The 22,767-nt window shown below is 38.3% G+C and overlaps 1 protein-coding gene across 2 annotated transcripts in view; it reads right to left on the bottom strand.

The window, feature by feature from the left end:
- Positions 1-21,410, bottom strand: part of mylk4b (myosin light chain kinase family, member 4b) — a 39,559-nt gene extending 18,149 nt beyond the window's left edge. The window contains exons 1-2 of one of the 2 annotated variants that reach the window (XM_067596200.1): positions 21,147-21,410; positions 13,811-14,063 (exon numbers count right to left, since the gene is read on the bottom strand). In XM_067596200.1, coding sequence (XP_067452301.1) covers positions 13,811-14,063; positions 21,147-21,211 — 318 coding nt within the window. In that variant the 5' untranslated portion in view covers positions 21,212-21,410. Of the gene's footprint in view, positions 1-8,947; positions 9,265-13,810; positions 14,064-21,146 lie in introns of those variants that run through there. The other variant, XM_067596201.1, reaches the window with a different exon arrangement.
- Positions 21,411-22,767: the final 1,357 nt, after the last annotated feature.

Raw genomic sequence — 22,767 nt, 5'->3', positions numbered from 1 at the left:
AGAGATGATGGTTCAAGTCGAGCCCTGCTGCAGTGCCCTTGAGCAAAGCCCTGACTCTGACCTTTCAGTCTGACTTCAGGGAAACATTCAGACGTTCTTACTGTCTGAATTATTATTATGTTTAAGGATAAATAAACTCTAAATTAAGAGTTCAATTAGTCTTAAAAACAGGAATGTAAATTTGTCTTCTGTAATGGATTGTATTAATCTGTGAACCTGGTTGCTTCATTTCTCTACCATTTTGAACTCTGACATCACTGCGGCAACAAATCAGTATGAGGGCAATTAACAGAAAAATGCATAAATACATAAAAGTTTGAGAACCAAAATAAAAGTCAATTAATACAGAAATGAAGAAATGTTTAAATAAAATCAAAAGGGATTAATGTTTACTTCCTTCTCAATGTTTGACTTTACAAATGTATGTATTTGAACATTTATAATTTACTGTATTTAAATTTGCATGTATGAACATATAGTAGCAGTCAAAAATTTGGACACACCTTCCCATTCACTTTTGACTGGTATTGTATTTTTTAAAATTTCCTATGTGTACATATCTGTTAGATATCTGCTGTTGTTGCAGGTTTTGATTTATTGAGTATTTAGAAAATGTGCAAAATAAATTGGTCAGTATGAAGTCTGTACTGCACTAATTTATTGTGATATAATTCTGACAATAATAAGGCTGACATAAAAATAAAGAGAACCCAAGATCTCTGGTACATTTTGTAAATTTAAGGTCTATATATGAAAATTAAAACATGTTAAATCATCAGTAAAGTATGTTTATGGTTTATTAAGTGTAAGGAAGATGTTGTTCTGTGTTGCCGCCACTAGATGGCAGAACAGGATTATAGACCCCTGCTCTGCTCTTCTCAAGGCCATAAAATCTACTAGTGACCATCTGGAAATTCAGGAGCAACAGGAGAACTTTGGTTATTTATCTGGGTACCTTCAACCCTGACCTACTAGCCCCCCCGACCCCCCACAAAACACACACACACATGCACCCCATCATCCAGTGTATCAATGTTTGCCATTTCAGATCTACTGTACATGGTGACAGATCATAAACACCACCTGGCCTGCAGTTAAATACCATTTTGACAGTCAGCTGTGACTTCATGTTGGCTATAAGTTCAATTCAGCTTTATTCCATCCTGTGTTCGTTCACTATTGCTGCCTTTTGTGATAACATTCTGTCCCCGTGAAACCAAGAATCCTGAAAAAATTATACTTTGTGCATGTTTGTGCCCATTTTATTTCCCATTATTTCTTATGATTAATGACTGATATGTGTGTTGTAGACATTCAAATGGGCTTTTCATTTCATTCAGGCATTTATCTGAAGACATCTAGTAAAGAGCTCTGCCAAATCTGGGTTAAAATGTTGCTTTTTTAAAATTTAAACAATATTATGTATGACTAGGTAAAACTAATGAAGTCTACAGTCCTACAATAATGTTCAGATTTTGTTTAAACTATTTTAGAGAGGCGTTGATTCAACTTTCTGTTCATTTTGGAGGCTCTCTTATACTGAGAGGTGTATGTAGCTAAATTAAATGTTACAGTATATCTAACCCTATCTTATGTAATGCCCTACCTTTTCCTTGAAATACACACATGAGCATCTATTTTACAGTGTTTGGTTTACTCTTATTACATATGTGCATCTGACAGCTGACACTACTGAACCTGTTTAAAAGAGGTTAGACTTTAACCATCACTACATGTACACTGAGGAAGGCATTTTATTGCATAATTGATTGTTTTATTATACTGGAGGGGGCTACAACTGAATTTAATTCCATCCTGCATTATATATTGTCAGTTAAAATGAACCTTGAATCTTGAATTAGCCAAAACATTTGTGCTGTGCTTGTTAATCTTCTGCATTACAAACAAAAAAAACATACAAGGAACTTTAACTTCAGAAGACTCCGTGTTCATCTGAGTATGAATCAGTGTACCGGAGTGTTCTCATTTTTTCAATATAATTAATAGCTATACTTCAATGTGTAGCATGTTTGATTAAGCTAAACAACATTTGAAAGATTATGAAACAACCATAACATGTAACATGTAGCAACAAACCCTAACCTTTCAACCATATTTAGTTTAAAGAAGTGTTAGGCAAACAGCGACCCATGGGCCAAATCTGGCCCTCTTGCAAAAATATTTGGCCCCTTGAACAAAGTTGAAGTTTTGACTTTTGTAGTGTACATTAAAACTTTTACATATTTTCTCAGAAATCTATTGTAGATTTAAAAAAATACAAGGCTCGTAAAAATCTCAATGAATATAAGCTTGTCCAAAGACAAAGAGAGGAATTAATACGTTATAATGATGCTATTTGAACAGAGCCTGATGCTGAAATTAAGTCTAATTAATCTACCAAACTGGATTTTTAAGTGTGAATTCCAAAACTGTTTTAATTCCAAAACTTCAGCCAACTTGACCATAAGAAACGTGTTCTTCACAAACACATATAGGTGGCAGTATAACTTTCTTCTAACAAGGCAACAACAGCAGACTTTCAATCAACCATAAATGAAGCAGCAGCAGGATATTGGTGGATATATTGGTGGATATAAATTAAACATAAAGTAAACAAGACAACTGGCAGGCTCAACTCAAATGTCTTCAAAGTATAATGGGTGCCGACCCAAAAGTTGCAAAGGAAGTCGTCAGCACTCATACAAATACAAATAAGTATATAACATTTTTAATCATGCACAGCAGGAAATGGACGCGTTTCAGGCTTTCCTCAGTGTTTCTGAGACATACTGTATGTTGGTGTGACCTCTATTAAAAACCAGCCAGAAACCTGCTGGTGATTAACAACCAGCTGATATAAATCATCAAAACAACATCATCAAAAGACAAATAAGTAGTAAGAAAACTTAAGTCATAACAAGAAATATATCCTATTCTGTTATTACAACAACCAGATAAGTGACCCATTAATTTACACACTAACAACTGGTATGTAAACTCATCATGTGCAGAACATCCATAGAAAATACAAATACATATACTGTACTGTAAGACAAAAACAATTCATTTGAGCCCTCTCTAAGCTTCCTCCTCCTATGTCCTCCCCTCAACAGCTTCAACACCCATGAACCGTAGCATATAAACTCCACGGCCTGCAGAATGAAAGTGTCTGTCTCTACAGGAGACGTCTCATCACTGTTTCTGATGCTCAGAGATCCTGATTCTCAGTTTCCTTGTTGTTTAGCTCACATAACAAAACCCACAAAGACATTTCAATAGATGCACTACATGTGATTCTACCCTGACTGTCATTTTTCTGCCTGTTTGGGGATGTATGACGCCTGTGTCTATAATGCAATATAAACATGCTTATAATGTGTTATAATCTGCTTATAGAACTATATAATTATAGTTATAAGTACTCAGTATTCATAATGCTTTATGACAATAACCATAACACATTATTAAGCATTTTATAATGGCTTATAAGGTTAAGTATTGTAATACTTCATAATTGCAGGTCACTCACTGACATTTTTTTGCAAAGATCATAGTGTATTTAAGAAATTTATCACATTTTGCAGGAGAGGATTTGATCTCATGGCTGGCAGGGGAGCTCTGGAGTTACGGCGGTTCTGAGAGATGAGATCTGAGAAACAGGATGATCTTGCTTCCTTACCTGCTGTCTGATATGTGCACATGTATTCTCTCAACATTTCTAAGTTAACTTGTAGTTTATTTGCCCTCCATGATTGTTCAGCCTCCCTACAGATGTGCTTCAGGGCCTGAGTGTGCTCATTAAACCAGATTTCTTGTCTCTCAGAGGAGCTACAGAAGTACTGTTGAAATCACCAACTGGCTCTTTAGTGGTAGGAAGAGATATAAGAAAGGTGCTGGAGTTAGTGGTGGTGAGAGTGAGTGACTGAGGAGAAGAGTTGACAGTAGTTGTATTGGATGTCAAGCTGATTGACAGTTGTCATGAGCAAGCAGAAATGTTAATAGCACAGAAAATGTTGCTGACAGTGCACGAGCACCATGGATGTTCGGATGGATGTCATCTTTACAGAAAAAGGGACAGTAATCTGTTAAAAGTGTATACAAGCTGAGGATGCCACCTGATGTTTTATTGACCCAGCTATGATTAGATTAATTGAGAAATAATGTGCCTATTAATCAGTAATGAAAATAATCATTATTTGCAGTTTGAAACCTAACACAGTCTCTTGTAGAGGATAATAGAGGATTATACTGGCATTACAGATGTAAATATGTTTATGTTTTGACTCAAAGTATTGAGAATTTGTTCTTTAGATTACACACCTGCTACTGTACAGCTGCTGATTATAACGTGGATTACTGGGTTTAGATTCATTCCAGTTTAGTAGACAGATCTAAACTTTGGATCATTGGATGACCCAATGAAGTAGTAATATAAATAAATCATCATAATCACTTCAATTGCTGGTTTTAAACATGACATTTTGCCACACAAAGTAAGGCAGCTTGTGTATTGAGACTCTCTGTGTTTTTGTTTGTGCGTATGTAATGGGCTCCACCACTATGTACCAGCGCTGTGCTGGTAAGGAGTTATGCAAACCATTATGCAAACCATTGAAAGTGGACACCAGCCAAGACCCCAGAGGAGTCCAGGCGAAAACAACACATTCCCTGGAGTCCTCATACCAGAGAGAGCCAGAGAGAGACACAAGGAGTAAGGAGAATCAAGGATTAGAGTAAAAACGTAGGTTCCACTTCAACTTTTTTATAAAGTACTTAAAATTGCAGCTCTGCTTTCTTTAACTTCACACATAATGCAGGTAGCACACGAGACACTGGGTGTAACTGATCAATGTCAAGATTATAGAGGCCAACTGTGCTTCCAAATATGCAGCAAAGATAAAAATACAACACATGCATTTAATAATAGATAAAGAATAATAATACATTTAATTTGTTCTGCACTGTTCATTCATAGTGAAACTCAAAGTGCAGAAATGTCCTATACTGAGGACTAAGATGCATCCATTAACGTTCTCATCAACAACTGAGTCCAGTAATGTTTCTTTAAGGCTCTGACTTTAAAGTAAAAGCTTTTTATTTCCCAAATTTTTATCTAATTCTACCATCAAATATATTTGATTCATCCCAAAGTGGTTTGTTATTTTATTACATGCATATGCTAGTGTGTGTACACACATTTTTCAAGTATCTACATTAACAACAGTTGAAGAAATACAACATATTCCTAAATATAGTAAAAATAAAAAAAACATTGCAAGTTCTTTGTTTGCAAATAGCGAATCATTTAGAATTTTATTTTTGTCTAAAGCATCAATAATAAATTGCTTTGTGCAAAAAAGGAACTGTCTGTCTTTCTATATCTGATCGCTTGTTACTAAATTCTTTAATCCATCACATGAAACCATCAGCAGCTCTCTGCTTCTATCTCTCCTCTATTTGTCTACGTGCTAATTCTGTCTGAGCTATGTGAGTGTGAGAATCTGAGGCAGGAGAAGCCATTCTCACATTAGTCATGCTCACACGCATTAGCACAGGCTACAGTTTACTCTGTGCCTCATACAAAACTGTTTGTCTGTACTTGTCCTAATGTCTAAGACACACATTCGCAAGACTTCACAATTATTTTATTTGTCAGTGCATTAACTCCAACTTCTCATCAGTTGAAGTTGACACATAACATTGTCCAAGAGAAAAGGCCCTCTCACATCAACATTCAGACGGCAGTTTGAACAGTTTTTAATGTTTAAATGCAAATGAAGTGATGCAGGAATACATTCACAACTCCCTTAACTGTTTACTCATCAAATAGTGAAACATAAAATGGCAAACTAGTTCACCCAGCTGCTCAGTTTTCTCCACCAAATGCATGATGTAACCTTGAAGCAGTAAACAACTCTTAAAGAGTACAAATAAGGCCATAACATTAACCTTTTATAGTCTTTGTCTCTAGAAATTGATCTTACTGTTACAGTGCAGTTTTCTTTAAGCAATACAGTTTAAAAACTGGAAGAGTGCACTCAGCAGAGTGCAGATCTCCACCAGGTATGTACAGTCAAGATGGCAGCATTTATTCATTTCATATCATGCCTAACTTTAATGGATCAGAACATCAGTTATGGTATTAATCTGCAGATGCATCGGTTCAAGATGAGACCAAACTTTTCTATGGATGTCAGTTTTTGAGCAACGACAAAGACCAAAATTTGGCCTTCAACAGACTAAGTAAGCCTTGTTTTTAGCCTAGCTGATTGCCGGAAAGGCCTTTTGCAATGCCGTAACGCATATCGTAAAATGTTGAGGACTACTGAAAAGACAAAAGTCTAAGCTTTACAATTGGTTCATAAGGAATCTCATCAATATTTATTTGAATTCACAACACAACCTGCTCTCATGGTACCAAACTTTGGACTGATTGATCTAACTTGTGGTGGAGGACTCGGCAGTCAGTGGTGGTCTAAAATAAGTTTTTCAAAAATTGTGAATCACCGCAACCATGAGAGGTCCTTGAGCATACAGCTGTAAATGTACACAAAAGATATTAGGCTGATGGTTCCAGTAGTATGTGAGATTAGCTGCAGACAGATACACACACAGACACACGGACACACATGACCAAACACATGATCCCCTCCAAGCTTACTTTAAGCTTTTTTAAACCTTTGATCACTAAATTATTTTTCACTCATTATATTGTCTTGTTTTGTCCAACTGGAAGGAAAATAAGGAAAAACAAACAATAAACTACAGATCAGGATAAATATGATTCAGTATAGTTGTTAAATGCAGGAGCACTGAACCTGTTTGACCATTTAAAGCTAATTGAATGAATCAGATATTGTCTTTGATTTGAATTGTTGCTTTAATAGCACTAAAATGGCTGCAGTAAAATCATTATTTTAAAGAAATAGAATAAGAAAATTTGTGAAGAGACAAACACCTGTCAGATTTAGATTCTACCTTCTGTTTTCTACCATTTTGAACCTGCAATTCTTCCCAGCAACATCTGGGCTTTTCTGCTTTGACATGTACTTTTACTATATTAATGTCCAAGATGCTGCAGACTGGCAAATCTTGCTCTTGGACTGAAAATGCCGCCATGTATTTACGGTTGTGTTTTCTGATATGAAAGGAACATGGCTCAAGGTCACTTGAGTGTCTTTCAGCACCTTGGACAGATCTCACTTAAACATGATTACACCATGCAGCTCCTAAATTTTCAACCCAGTCTTTAAACTCAACCATCCCATATCTAATATTTTATCTCAATTTACGGCATCTAAAGCCCGAGCTGACAAGAACATGTTGACACATTTGGTCTAAACTACCAGGCTAGTAGAAATGATAAGCATAGAGTTATAAATCTGGCGGCAACAAGTCAACTGTCAGCAGAGACAAGAAGACTAATAAAATTATTGAGCTGACACTGACAGGCTTTAACTGCTGAAAAGAACCACAGCTCTCACACTTTTATGAGGAGTCAATTACATTTGCTTCCTGTGGGATTATGTTAGCATAATAAACTGGTTTATACCAGACATGGTATGCGTAACGTAGATGGCACAGGCTCGTCTTGATGGGGTGGTGGAGTTAAGGGCAGAATTTAGATGTCACTGCTGATGACAAGCGTGTGACGCATATAAGATGACGTTACCTTTTCCACTGAGCTCACATACACCGGCTGTAGATGAAATACTGCTTCACTTGCCAAACGCTATTGTTGTTTCATTGTTTTGTTACAGCAACATGTTCGGTACAGTCCAGAAGTTAAACCCAACAGTGAAAATGTTAGAGATGCCAGAGATACTTCCGCTGATTAGTTTTCGAGCCAGTTGTCACGTCTACACACAGACCTGATTAGTCAATAATGCTTTACTTGATCCGAGAGCAGATCAGTCTTCACATCACTAGAAACACAACTCCTCTCCTCTGAGGGAAAGCAAAAGGCCATCCACAGATAACATCACCATAGCTCAGCTCAAATATTTCAGGGTCTGATTTCCAAACTCAGAGATATGAATAATGAAATCATCTACATGCGGTGTAATGTTTCAGCTCTGCTCTGCCAGCGAGAGCTTTTTCATGAAGGGTCGAGGCCTAAATGTTGTTTCATTAATAATAATAACATTTAAAAGTTTCCAATTTGGCTCTTACTCTTACGCCTTCACTAAAAGTCCAGAAAAATGATATTATCTGACAAGAACTTGTTGACACATTTAGTCTAAATGATTCATCGTGATTCAATTATGCGTCACTATACTCAGTGTATATATTTCATGAGAAAACAGTGAAAATATTTAAAAATGCCCATGACTTCAATGTTATGTAATCCTCGAAATTCATCATAAACAAAACTAAGTGCTTGTTCTTCATGCAATGACCTCATCTAATCTGGTTTTAAACAGATTAATTAAAAACATTGCCAACTTGCTAACAGACACACAAAAAGAAAACAACCTCCTAGCAGAGCTAACAAATGCTTATAACAGCAGTGGTCACATCTGTCAAAATAATCAGTATGCAGAACACAGACACACACCTTTCATATCCAGGTGCTCAGTCAAAGACATTTCAGATACTTTCTGTTTCTTAAAGACTCACAACACTTTAAGATGCCCCCTTAAAAAAAAGACAAGGGACAGAAACTAGAAATCTAGATTGGGTCACAGCATCGGAAGAGGTGATAATGTGATAACACAATTCATTTCCGGTTCATGGAGGCCTGCAGCCTGTCGGCCTCTGTCATAATCCACAACGTGACAGTTCAGTCCAATAAATGAATATTAGTTGATTTCTTAGGTTATATGCAATGATTCTGCTGTTCATTCATACTGAATGAACTTCTGGCATGTTCTGGTATGTCACCAGGGAAGACCTGTTCACACGTAGCGCAGGTGCACAGACCCAAACTCCTCTGTCTCAGTATTACCTGTACATCTGGAGATGGTGTGGTCCTCCCCCTCTTCTTGACGGAGAATGCTTTCCACAGCCTTCGCCACAGAAAAGTGGCCACCAGACACATACTCCCTAATATCCAAATTTCTTTATCCTTTAGGAAGTTCTCCATGATGGAAACCTCTTCCTGTCCCTGTTGTCCGCCTGCACAGGCTGTCTGTCTTATCTCAGCCTCTCTGTTGCCTCTGGTGAAGGAGTCTTGGGTGGTGGGCAACAAGTTGTTGACATGGGGCGAAACGACAGGCCTTGACTACCAAATAGACGGACTTCTGTAGCTGTGCATTGATTGTAAGTGTCTTGCTCTCTACAGACTTGGACAAGAACAAGGATCTGTGCTTTGCTGCTACCCGCCCACCAAGTCACTCATTCACCCTCTACCCGGCTTCCTCCCTGCCTCCCACCCCTGGACCTAAAAGGAGAGAACATGCCGTCTCTGAGACGAGAACAGGACAGGTGGTGTTGGGTTCACGGTGTCGTTGCAGTACGCAGAATCAGATGCCTGCTGCTGGCATGTTAGTGAGACCCCTGCGATATCCTTTAACTTCAGACACAGCACTTCACGCATGCATGCATACTCCTAAGTATATCTGTCAGGCAGTCGCCTTGGCCCTGTACCACAGGGCCATAATTACAGTATGTGCATGCATCACTGCACATGCATACAATGGCGAACAAATAGACAAGCATGCACACATGTAAACAAACACTTGCATCTGTGTGCTGCGGGTGAGTTTATCTTTTTTTGTGGCCACGTGCTGCACGAGTGAAAACAAAACAAGTGCTGAAGTAGTCGTCTCGCTCAGTGGACTACTATGTCCGCGCTGTGTGTGTAAGAAAAAGGAAAGGTGACTTTTACTGTCCATTCATTGTATAAATCACAGAGTGGATCAAGACAAAGGTTAAGCTTTAGGTGTGTGTAGTGTTAAACAATTTTCTGAAAACTAAAAATTCCCATTAATTCTGCGTATGTTTGGCACACACCGCTGCTTGCTAGACAAACATGTACAGATCCTCTTAGCGTCGTCACTAGAGGACTGCAGAGTGCCCTTTTTGGACTTTGTGTTCCTCTGTATATGCGACAGCTATCTGTCTGGATGGAGCCCATGATTTATACTGGATAGTGGAATGTGACCACTGCAGTAAGGCAGATCAGATCCCTCCCTGTGCCCTGCTAAACTTGTCAGTGTACAGTATTAAGGACATTTAACCTTGGTGCCTTTACACGTTTCTTTAAGATATCATGAGACATTTCTGTGTTCTTTGAAGGGATTTCTATCAATTAACAACATCAGGGAATGATGCAGAAATATGTGCGCCTCCTGTTTTTGGTTTAAGTTTAAGATTTGCCCCAAAATTAATATAAATGGCGACATGAAATTGTGTTATTATCATTCAATATCTCTCTGCAGAAAGTAGTAACGGACATTTTTATTAAGTTAATTGACAAAACAGCATGATTCTACTAAATTTGGTGTTTTTCATCATTTCAAAGGTAATAAATAAATACAAAGACATTTTTAGCAGGTTGTCTGTTATAATTTTTAAGATTTCCGAGATTCTTTAAAGTAGAGTTTTTTAGAAGCAGCACTCCAAAACAAGCTTTATATAACAGGCAGCAACAGCTGGGGGGGTTCAAGGGTTACAAGGGTTATAGAGCAGGACCTCAGGGAGGAAAAATATTCCCCAGTGGGAATCTGAGGAGAACCTTTGCACAGAGCAGGAGTGGGGTGACAGCTTAGGTAATGAAGCTGGTGGATCTGGTGATTTGCTGACATAATTCTGGTCTGAACAGTTTGGAGCAGTTAAACTGAGGAGAGTGCAAGTTGCAGGCAGGTGGCTAGATAGAGGAAAGACTGAAAAGATGAGAGAATCGAAAGAGAGAGATAGTAGAGCAGAGGTGCAGCTGAGATCAGCTGACTTTAGGGAGAGCAAGGAGGAGGAGGAATGAGAGAGAGGGAAGTGAGAAGGGTGTTCACTGAGCACTATGACACACTGAGGATCTTAAATTACACATGGAGCCTCCCGTGTAATTGGAACATTTCCTTCAGCCTGGTGTTCACTACAAAACCACCACAGATTTACAGCTCAACCAAGCAAAAAATAAATACGACAAAATACGCAACATAAAATTCAAATGCCCACAATGCAAACATGGTCCCTGACTCCTCTTCGTCTGGTTAAGATGTAGCTACTCTGACATCAGACAGCTGCTGGACTCACTGAAGGCACGATACAGGTGACGTGTTCAACTCCCAGCGCCAGTTAAAGATCTCATTTTCACAGGTTACATGACAGGCAACTATTTTGATAATCAAATAATTGTTTTAAAAAAAGCTAAAATTCTCAGAATGTGTCTCTGAGGATGTCTCTCTTTGGGCTTTGGGAAACAGTGATCGACATTTTTCACTACTGTTGGACATTTTTTAGACCAAATGACTCATTGATTTATCGAGAAACTAATTGACAGATCAATAGATAATGAAAATAATCAGTTGCAGCCCTAAATTTATATATTTTATGTTTATTTTACAATCCTGTAAAGTGGCAACACTTTATATCTGTTCACTTTTTTTACTTATTCATTAAAAATAAAAGCCCACTATAAACAATGACATCCATATAAAGTAGGTTTCCCAATGTCAATCACACACAAGCAATTCCTTACAGACATTCACACAACGTTACACACATATTTCACAACTATCCCACACTTACTAAAACACTACATATGAAAGTATGACAATCAGCATCAAGGAACCTCTTAAACAACAAAAATTAATAGAAATAAAAAATAGATTTATTCTAGCCACATAATCCATCTCCCCTGTTTTCTCATTTAAAGAACAAAAAACACTGTTTTTTCCTACTTTCAGCAGAAGGAATGGCAACAAGTCATTTAAGGTTATTTTTTGGATTTTCACTTTTATTGGATAGTTTATTGTATAGATGCAGATAGGCAACAAGAGGAGAAAGAGGGGGGATGACATGTAATACAGGCCTTGTGCACCTTAGTCATTTGGCTATTGCACCACACTATGTCATTATTTTGAAAGTCAAGTCTTGACTCCCAGTCAGTCAAAAGTTAAGTCCAAAGTTCAGAATCCAAAACAATCCATAATGCCATTTTCAAATGTTAACAACAGCAGAGAAACAGTTAGCAGTATCAAATTCATTTATCATGACTCCTTTATAGAATTTGCTAACATATCCTAATGTAATATACGTTTAGCCTTGACAGACACACTTTAACGTAAAATAAACCAAGTAATGAAATGCAGTAACATTAAGAAATCAAGTAATGCTCTCTAGCTGGAATTTCTCTCTGTCATCTTGTCACTGCTTTCACAGTTGTATTAAAGGACCAGTGTGTAGGATTTAGTGGCATCTAGTGGTGAGGGTGTAGATAGCAACCAACTGAGTACCCCTCCCTTCCCCTCCCCTTATATACACAATTAAGCGTGCAGAAGAATCTGCGGTGGCCATGAAAAACGTGAAAGGCCCTCTCTAGAACCAGTGTTTGGTTTGTCCGTTCTGGGCTACTGTAGAAACATGGCGGTGCAACATGGCGGGCTCTGTGGAAGGGGACCTGCTCCCTATGTAGATATAAAGGTCTCATTCTAAGGTAATGAAAACACAATGATTCTTATTTTCATTGGATTATACACTAATTAAAACATACTTATGAATATTATATTCCATTTCTGCCAAGTCTGTTCCGCTAGATGCCACTAAATTCTACACACTGCACCTTTAAGCCATCATGCAGTAACTCATCCTCTTTTTCTCTCTGACCCAGTGTCCTTACACTTAGACCCTAGAGGTCACATGACTCCAGTTCATGTCTTGTCATCAGTGTCAAATCCACACTGCGAAGACTAATCTTTCATTCTAGCAGGTGACATAGAACCAAAGACGCTAGGACCTTGGATCCTCTGTTGCCTGATATTTCATTATTAGTAATTAGTATTACTGAAATAGTAGTTATTGAAATTTAAATGTTGCATATAGTCTCTTAAATTTTCATTACCTGAGCTACAGTATTGTAGATGCATTTATAATAATAACTAGATGCAGACTATATGCAGATTAATTACAACAATAAAGATTAGAAAACAAGATCACTTGTGTATAGTTGGTGTTCTGAATTACTTTACTGTTGTTAAATTGTAGATTGCAGCTGATGTCACTTACTGAAATTAACAGTAACAGTCAATAACAAAAGTCAAAACATCTCAATAAAATGAAAGGAACTGTGGTTTCAGTCATATCAGAGTGCAGGTTCTCTGTATTCATTTTCTGAATCAGAAAACTGGCTCAGGTTCGCCATCTTGTGGCAACTAGATCTGTATGCGTCCTTGACTCAGCGCCAAATATTTAGTTCAGTCTGCGGTTTTGTGTGTGTGTGTGTGGGACGGTCTGTGAGTTGAGGAGGTTCAAACAGGCAATAAACACTAAAAGGTCTGCAGCTCCCTCTAGTGAGCTTGTTGCATTTCACCTGTCAGGGCATGTCGTTCCTGCCAACAGGTGCCGAGAACTGGAATAGACTCTGCTGTGGCCTTTTTTTGGTTTCTTTATTCCTCCCGCTGCTGATTGAGGTTCAGGTCAATCATGGTGACAAAAACAGAGTCGTTCTCTTTCAACCTAACACTCCCATAAATACCTTATTTAAGAACCGACACCTGTAGGGCAAATGGTGCGACTGGAAAAGAACATATTCCTTCTCCAGAGGTCAATGATTTGTCTGATTAACTCCAGCTCTCAAGAAGCGAGTGTGCGTGTGTTTTCTGTGCGGACAATCAGAGTGGAAAGATGAAAGATCAAAGGTAGAGTGTGTTACCTGTTGATTGCCTCCCTCCAGCTCCACATGTTTGAGCTCCCAGAAGCAGCGCATCGTCTCCACCTTCTCCAGGTGCCGGTAGAAGGCCAGTCGGCCCAGACGAAGGCTGTTGCTGCGGTTGCGGATGGCCTTCAGCCCCTCCATCTTCTCAACGATGGGAGACATGGGTATCGGTGGCGGTACTGCTGATGGTTGGAGTTTTCCATTCTTCTTACCAGAAACAGACTCATTGCATGGAGTCTTCTTGTCTGACCTGCAATTACAACAAACTTTTTATTAACCTTTATCCTTAAAAATGTATCATTACTGTGAACAACATGAGTCAATACCACCGCGTATTAATTTATAATAGGTGTTGGCGCTTGAAGCAATTAGTTGATTGACTTTTCAACAACTGATTAATATTTTATCAGTCAAACATTTACTGTTTCCAGCTTCTCATTGTGAGGGTTTCTGCTTTTCTGTTTTAAATATTTGTAAATTGAATATCTTTGGATTTCGAATAGTTGGTCAGACAAAATATGTATTATATAGGCTTCTTGGAAAATTTGATGGGCATTTTTCATTATTTTCTGAAATCTTATAAAGTCATCCATTAAGGAAAACTATTATTTGATGAATGTAAAGTTCTGATTGAAGTTAATCATTAGTTGCATCACTGCTAAAATCTTTTATCAGGTAATTACACAGTATATCATAATATCAATATAATGTGATACCTTAATATGTACGTTTTTGCCTAATCCAGTTAATTAATATCTGAAAAATCAACGTACTGCATCACATTGATAAAAATATCCTGTTAATCTAACACTGCCATGTTCACTGATTTGCAACATTGCTTATACTTGTTTAATGCAACCATTTATATTAAAGGGGTCACTACCTTGGTATAAACAGTATAGCTATTTTTATTCCCTAATCTATTGCCCGACTTTAATCTATGCTGTTGAAATGACAGTGTACTGCATATGCTTTGATCCAGCCTTCCAGCAGGACATCAATATCTCCGATCCAAATGGGATGACTGATGATGTGGTGGAGAAATCCTCTCTGACGCCTGCAGGCGACAGCTGGCTTTCTGCTGCGCTCTACCTGTTGAGCCTCTGGGGGAGTCATGGAAGATCACTGGGGATATTTATACCTCCAGAGTGTAAATGTCCTGCCGTTGCTTGACAATTACAGAGGTCAGAGAGTGGCTGTAGTTTCAGCACAGTGCCTAAGCCTCTGATATAGACTGTATAGCAGCCAGAGCTGCTCTTCAGCATCAGGGGCTTTCTCGGGGTAGGATTTCAGTTTCAGTGCTAAAACCAAAAGACTGGCCAAGGATGCACCTGTCTTTGCTCCTTACGTTGGTCCTTTTACATGTGGTGATTTATTCACACATTGCAAATGCAGCTGGTGATTTATTTACACAATTTCAAATTCTATAAATGTTTTTTTTTTACTTTTATTTTAATTTCTTTCTTTTCCTGCGGGATAAGAAGGAATTGGTGTTTAGATACATTTACTCAACTCATTAATTTATGTTGCTAATTAAAAGGTTAAACAAAATACATAGAGTGAGGTAGTTGATATAAATGATCACAATAATGATTTTTCACAATTTTCAAATTCTTGCAGTAAAAACAATGAAAAGTGTCTGAAAAATGTAGAATGCAGTTATGAAGTCATAACATCTTTATGGGTTTGTGCCATAATTGATCAATTCCACAACATATATTAGAGATTTTCATGAGAGCATTTTTTCATAGTATATCAGGAAAATCTGTGTAAACTGATCTTATACAGACATTACCACGAGTGGCCAAATGTAGCCTAAAATTAAAAGCAAACTTAAAACACAAACAATAAATTAAATTCCACATTTGTCATAATTTACTGAGATTTACAAAAAAGGTATTTTATAACCTGGCTCCCTATAAAACTGATGCATGTTTATGATTAGTTAAACAAGTAGTCATTTCATACACAGAATATAACAATATAATGTATAATTGTATAATTATATAATTACTGTATATACTGTATAATTGTTTCCATTTACATTTTGCCAATACCCTTATCTAAACTAACATGGCAGTAAGTGCAATTATTCACAAATTGTGCGTCTGTAAGTGCCATAAGTTCAGTCAGTTTTACTAAGAAGTGCAATAGACAACTGCAAGTAGAGCTACAAACTTAGTATACTTTACTTATCTCATGCTACTTAAGTACAGTTTTGAGCAGCAGGTACTACATTTGAGTATTTATGCTTTGGAAGACTTTATAGCAGTGATTAAAGTACTGTACATAATACTTCACCATATATCTGAGGACTGAAGTAAGGTCATTTTACACTAAACATAAGATAAAAATGAGCTCTCCAAATATTGCTGTTGTTTAGTAAAAATCTTATATCTCTAAAATGTCAATTGTTTAGATACTATAAAAAAATGCATCTTTGTTTAAGTGTGATTCCAATGTATTTGTCATTAATTTTCTCAACCTGATGAAGAGCCTATAACTAATCAAACTACTCTAAATGCATAAAAATCCCCAAAATTTTCATACTTGCATATAGAATTTCAAATGCAGGGCGTTTATTTGTAATAGAGTTTTTTTTACATTTATGTCTCTCTACTTTTAAGGAGTTGACTACTTCCTCCACCACTCACTGTGAGACACAACAGTTGTCCGACCTGACCACCACCCAGCGTGTTCCTTTAAATTTGGTGTTTTGAAGAGGTCCTTTCAAGAACTCTCATGCCTGTTTTGACGGTGTCGGCTGGCACTGAGATATGGCTCACAGCCCTGGAGAGCCCAGATGCTCCTGGGAGTCTGGCTGACCCTGGGTCACTCACTTTAAAGGGCTTTATTTTGGGTGTACTGTAGTACACACTGAGGTCAAGGGGCACGCTATCACCAGAAATGGAAAACCTCCATCGGTGAAAAACCATTATGAGGCTGGAGCCGTCACAGTGCTTGTTTCCAGGCAGATGGCCGTTTAAGATGAATAGATTGCTTTCCATTGTGGTCGCTTTGACTCATTGCAGTTGTTGCTTTAACCACCTGTTACATAAGAGTATTGTGTATGGTATGTGGCTGTGCTTTATGTGTGCATGCGTGCTGGCAGCGAGTGTGTCACTGTCCAAGTAATGCTGTAGTTTGTGTAGGTTTACTTTGTTTGGCGGCCCTCGGTAATCCCCTCTATAAAACAGCAGGGGGGGTTCCTATCTGTCTTCTCTATCATAATCCTTTGTATGTAACTGATAGGAAGAACTGCATGTGTCTCATAACTCTTAAAGTAGCAATGAATCATGAAGACTCCAAGGACTGTGTGCGTCCACGAGTGTATGTTTAGATGAGTAAAGAGCAGGAGCAAAAAAAAGAGGGAGGGTTGGCATCGTTCAAATCCCTCCCTAAAATGCCAAATGTGCCATGAGAGCGCAGTGATGAGAGGAAACATCACTGTCAATACCGGTCCTTGCAAACCTACCCACCGGCGTTAAATATCTCCAAATCTATTTATAATGGCTCTCAATGGGGGTTCAAAACTATATGCACGATGCTTTAGGAGGAGATACCATCAGGATGTTTTGAGTATTGTAAAATTATTTCTCCATGTTCAGGGCTGTGGCCAAATGCTGTATCAAAGTCTATACATAGCTGAGGATTTATTGTAACAGGCTAATTGCACAAGGCACAAGCTGGGGGGCAATGAGAGAGACACAAAGTTGGTAGCAACAGGTGACAACACAACACACTTCAGTGTCACTCTTCTTTATGTCTTCTTGAGTGATTACAAGGACAAGAAATGGTTCTTTGATAATAAAAAGTTATTACAAGAAGACTACTGCAGAGCAAATATATGGGTACTAATTAGGGCTGGGCCATATGGACAAAATCAAATATCATGATATTTTTGACCAAATACCTTGATATCGATATTGCGACAGTATTGTAGGGATGACTATTGGTACTTTCACAAAATATTTACACAATGAGATTTTGGATAAATAATCATCAGTAATGTGGATATAATGACTAGGTGATTGAAGGCAAATAATAGAACAGCTTGAACAGTCTGGTAAGTTCAGAAAATTACATCATTTTACTGTAATGCAGCATTTAAAACCAGGAAAAGACAAAACTTATACCCTATTACGATATTACGATATCCAAAATCTAAGATGATATCTAGTCTCATATCATAATATCAATATAAAATTGATATATTGCCCAGTCCTAGTATTAATCATGCCTGCAAGAAAAATCTGTATTACCTTTTTAACCTTCCTCACAGTTTAAAAAAACACAATCTGTGTTATAAAATGAGCTTTATCTGACCAGAAATTCACACTTTTTGAACAATTGACACCTTTTCTTCATTATGTGTACAATAATGGTGGACTTGAACTCTTTTTTTATATTTAGTGAGGTGAAATACAAACAAAATTATTTAGCTTAACCAATGCCAAAGTTTGGGTAATACTTAATCGCCTTACATAACGAGTTAAATCGGTTTGATCTCGGTGAGTCCAATAGAGAGATAACGCTGGGTTCAGGACTTGATTTGCCAAGCTTAGCATAAAGACTGGAAGCAAGGGGGAATCTGCTATCCTAGCTCCATGAAAGCTGCCTTGAAACAACTCGTAAGCTAGTTTATTTACACATTGTATCTTGTGTATTTAACACATGTAGAAATAGAAAATGAGACACTGTGATTTAACAAGCAATTAGATTACGTACTGGAGCTATTTCTTGATTAGCAACAGCTGCGCACAGTGACAGATTAGCACTCTTTTAATCAAAACCCAACTGACTCTTGTTTGTGTTGGTGACTGGCTTTGTAGCTAACAAGGTACGAGATGTAAATAAGACAGTTCTGTCATAGGAAAGGTTTTTATTATTATTATCATTATTATTTTGACAGGGACTAGAAATTTCCTTCTGTTTCCAGTCTTCTGCTATGCTAGGCTAAACAAGTCTTGGACCTACAGTGGTGAACCCACAAAGAAAAAAACATCAGTATTCTCAAGGGATTGTGGGTAAAATGGCAAACGAGCATATTTCTCATTAAAAACCAGTTATCTGACGGTAACAGATGCATAGAAAGGTAACAAAAATAAAATATGTGTCTAATGATTCATGGTTTTTGTACAAATCAGAGTTAATGACTGCTTTGACATTATCAATGAGAAATAAGAGGAGGTATATTTCTACATCTGAAAAAGTCTATTTATTTATTTTTATCTGACACAGTAGAGGTCTGTCTTTATTTGACCTGATGTACAATAATTGACCAAATTTAAATATTACACAATGAGTAAAGGTGAATTTGTTCTCCCTGATCAACATTTTATTCAGCACATTCCTATAATGAAAATCCTGAAATAATCTCATGTTGCGCTTTGTGTATCTGCTGCTAAGTAAACAGACATCGCAGTCACTCTCAGCTAAGATAACATTAAGTGGCTCGGAGAGACACAGAGTCTGCTGCATGCGTGTCCGCTTGTGTTCTGTGCATGTGTGCATGCATCCATCTATATGGTACATACTTATGTAAAACCGTGCAAGTAATCCAAGGCCTAACTCTGCTAGGCTGTGTTTGTTACATGTGATGATGGTACAGAAACAGCAACAGGGCAGATTAGGGGCCTTTTTTTAAGTATCAGGACAGGACAGGGGGTCTAGTCGTAGATGGTTTCAGTGGGAGTGGCAGCCCCAAATGGACCATCTTCACCCAAGGGAGCTATCTCTCTCAGGGGCCTCTGCTGTCCTGGTTTAGTAGTCGCGTGGAAAAAGCCATCAAAGCCTATAAACCATAGGAATGTGGGGGAGGTGTCTGCGTGCGTGTGTACAGAGAATAGATTGGAGCGCAGCGTGATCATTCAACCACGTTTTTCTTTGGTGTCATCTCAAGTAAGAAAAACTTTCAAATATCAAAAACACACAAAGACAAAGGCAGAAGATTTCTCTCGGAGCCTCAAGTGTCGATCTCCAAACTGCCTCTGCTAAAGGACACTCTCTGGTTAACTGCAAAGAGTCCCACCGGAGAAAAAAAGAAAAAGAAGGAAAAATGCCGAACATATCTCCCTGCCCACACTCCTTCATTAGTGAGGATACTCAAGTGACCAAAGCCACTTTTCAAATTAATAGGCATCAAATGAAACATGTTGACTGCCCGACACCGTAATATCAAGTGATCAACAGGTTTATTTTTCTCCATCTAAAGGCGGCATTCCCTCCTTTCCAGCCTGCCAACTCGACACAGCTCTCATCGCAACTAAAGCCAAGTCATGATCAACATATCATCGCCGTTGCTCTCCGGAGTGTCCAATGCAAATACTTTGACCCGGGGGTGTTCTCTTTAGACGTGGCCAGATTGTTACCGAACCCGGGCAACCCTGAAATTCTGCTGTAATTGCCATATACAATACGCAAACACAAATAAACACATACATATGAGTACAGTAGCTCCTTACAGGCTTCTAAGAAAAGGCACAAACTCTGCACACTAGACCTAGAACACTACTATTACACACATAAACACGCAAACATCTCACAGTATACTCAGATATACCCTTGCAGACACCCATTCGTGCCCTGACAGACATATGCGGTGCCCACAGCCCCTCCAATCCTTCACACTGACAACAACTCAGCAACCTCTGCAGAAGAGTGTAACTGTAGAACCTCCACTCAATGTACTTTTCCATTTCGCCAAGAACAAAGCAGAGTCCTTATTTTAGTCCACAGCAGATAGAGTTGCATTCTGCTTTGCACCAAAATTATGCATGAATCAGCACTGGACTCAGTAACCTATAATCAATTAGATTTAATCTATGTTTTATTTATTTTGTGGGGAAAGAGGCTATAAATTGTTCACAATTTGTAGAGGTATGACGGATAAACCAGCATAATGTCACAATCCTGACTGTGTGATATAGAGGTCTTTTTGGAGAGTTTGATAATCACAGTACCAAAAATAATTTGTCAGTTTTTGTTTTTTTGTTGTCTTTAAACTAATCATATCCTAAATAGATGATAAGAAAAGTGTTTTTGTAAAATTTTATCTCAAAAACCAAGTCCATTTAAAGAGTAAACGTGTGATAAGTGTGCCAAGTAACTTGACAAGTGGCACCTTGCACTGGACGTAACTGACACCACTGGAAAAGGGGTGTTAGAATTCAAAACACGGTCATTATGCAAGTTTAAGATTGCTTTGCACTTCTGAACAATAACACGAATAGTCGGTATAAGCGGGTCAAAACTATAACAATTAGGCAACAAATTTTCATACGTACTAGACTTTTCTGCAGCCGAGGTAAAACCAGAACCACACAGGACTCACCCTTGATAGTTGGGCACATTTGCAATCACCAAAATCTTCTTCTCCTTTCCTCCCATGTCTCTCATGGGTTTGATGGAGTCCGTCTCTCCAGTTTTCCCCTCTTTCTCAATCAGGTTTTTTTTAATTTGTTTTGTTTTTAGGTCCCGGCGCTGGGTGCTCTCTCGCTCCCTTCACGGACCAGGCAGCTGCAGGACGGATTGATCCAGTGTGACTGACAGACAGACAGATCAGGAGAGACAGCTCAATGGGAAGCTCTGGCTGCTTGTGAGTCTGCAGTGGGAGCCACAGATGTCCAGGGATAAGCACCAGGAGGGGGCGGGTGAAGGAGAGAGAGGGGTGGGTGTGTGGTGGATGAGAGGACAGGGGGGGAGTGGTGGCAGGAGAGGGAGAGGGGGGGGGGGGGGGGGGGGGACTGCTCTGGGACCCAGGGACCACAAGCAGGGACAGAGCGGAGGAAGTGTTCCAGGGAATGTGGCTTGTTATAATGGAACGTGCGGTATGCCTGAGTGCCATGTGTGTCTGAAAGAGGAGGGATGATAGACAGAGAGAGGGGGAGAGATACGGGGGGGGGGGTGGTGGGGCGGCAGGGGACTGAAATGAAGGAAGAGACTGTGGTTTTAAGGTATCCGTATCTTGTTTCTTGTTTACTTTTTCAGCCTTCGCTTAACGAGGATGGTCTCTCGAGACTGAAATCTCTGTGTTACGAGTGTTTCCCAATAATAGCAGCATAATCCACTGACAAGCGTTGTAAATTATCTTAAACTATAAATGCTATGATAAAATGCATCAGTCTATGTAGTGAGTATTCAATGTCCATACATCTGTCTGTACAAAATAAACATAAATAAATCAATAAAATAATAACAAATAAATACATTAAACCAATTCACAGAAAAAATAAAGCAAGGCATTAAAACACACAATTAAACAATTTCCTAACAAAAAACTATACAATAAAACAATTGTGTTTGTCTGTTTCAGTTGTTTTAATGTTACAAACATTCGTATGAGTTATGATGAGGGACCAAATATCCAAGACAATGAAAAGTTTGCAAACCCCTTCCACAATTTGTTGTACCACTAAATGAATTATTTATTATTTCTCCCAATAAAACTAGGTAATAAAAATATGTAATTTTTGGTGACATTCATAAAATGAAAATACATTTAAATAAACAGAAGTTATTGCGTGCTAATATGTGTAAGTCCTTTGCGTAGTGTAGAAAAACTAACAGTAAATCAAAAAGATATAGAGAGAGGAATGAGCTGTGAGATTCTCATGTCATGTGAAAGAACCCCAAGGGTCATCTCAAGTGGCACACACACACACACACACACACACACACACACACACACACACACACACACACATACATACTCAACTATACTAAGACATTAGATAGATTAAGGGTGTTAAACCTATAGCTCATTTGCTGTGATCCAAATGAGAGGATGAGTTGGTAAACTTGGTGCAATTCCCCCTTGGTTCGGTTTTCTTTTCATACAGAAAAAAATCCAAGCAAACTAAATGCATCACTGCAGGCAACATGAGAACATTCACTCCACTTATTGGTCAGATGTGTCTGGGGCTGGAGCTGAAGAACCAGAGTGGATTTTATCT

The sequence above is a fragment of the Thunnus thynnus genome, chromosome 8 (genome assembly GCF_963924715.1).
Source record: "Thunnus thynnus chromosome 8, fThuThy2.1, whole genome shotgun sequence".
NCBI lineage: Eukaryota > Metazoa > Chordata > Actinopteri > Scombriformes > Scombridae > Thunnus > Thunnus thynnus.
The sequence above is the reverse complement of the archived record's forward strand: the minus strand, read 5'-3'. Positions and strand labels throughout refer to the sequence as shown.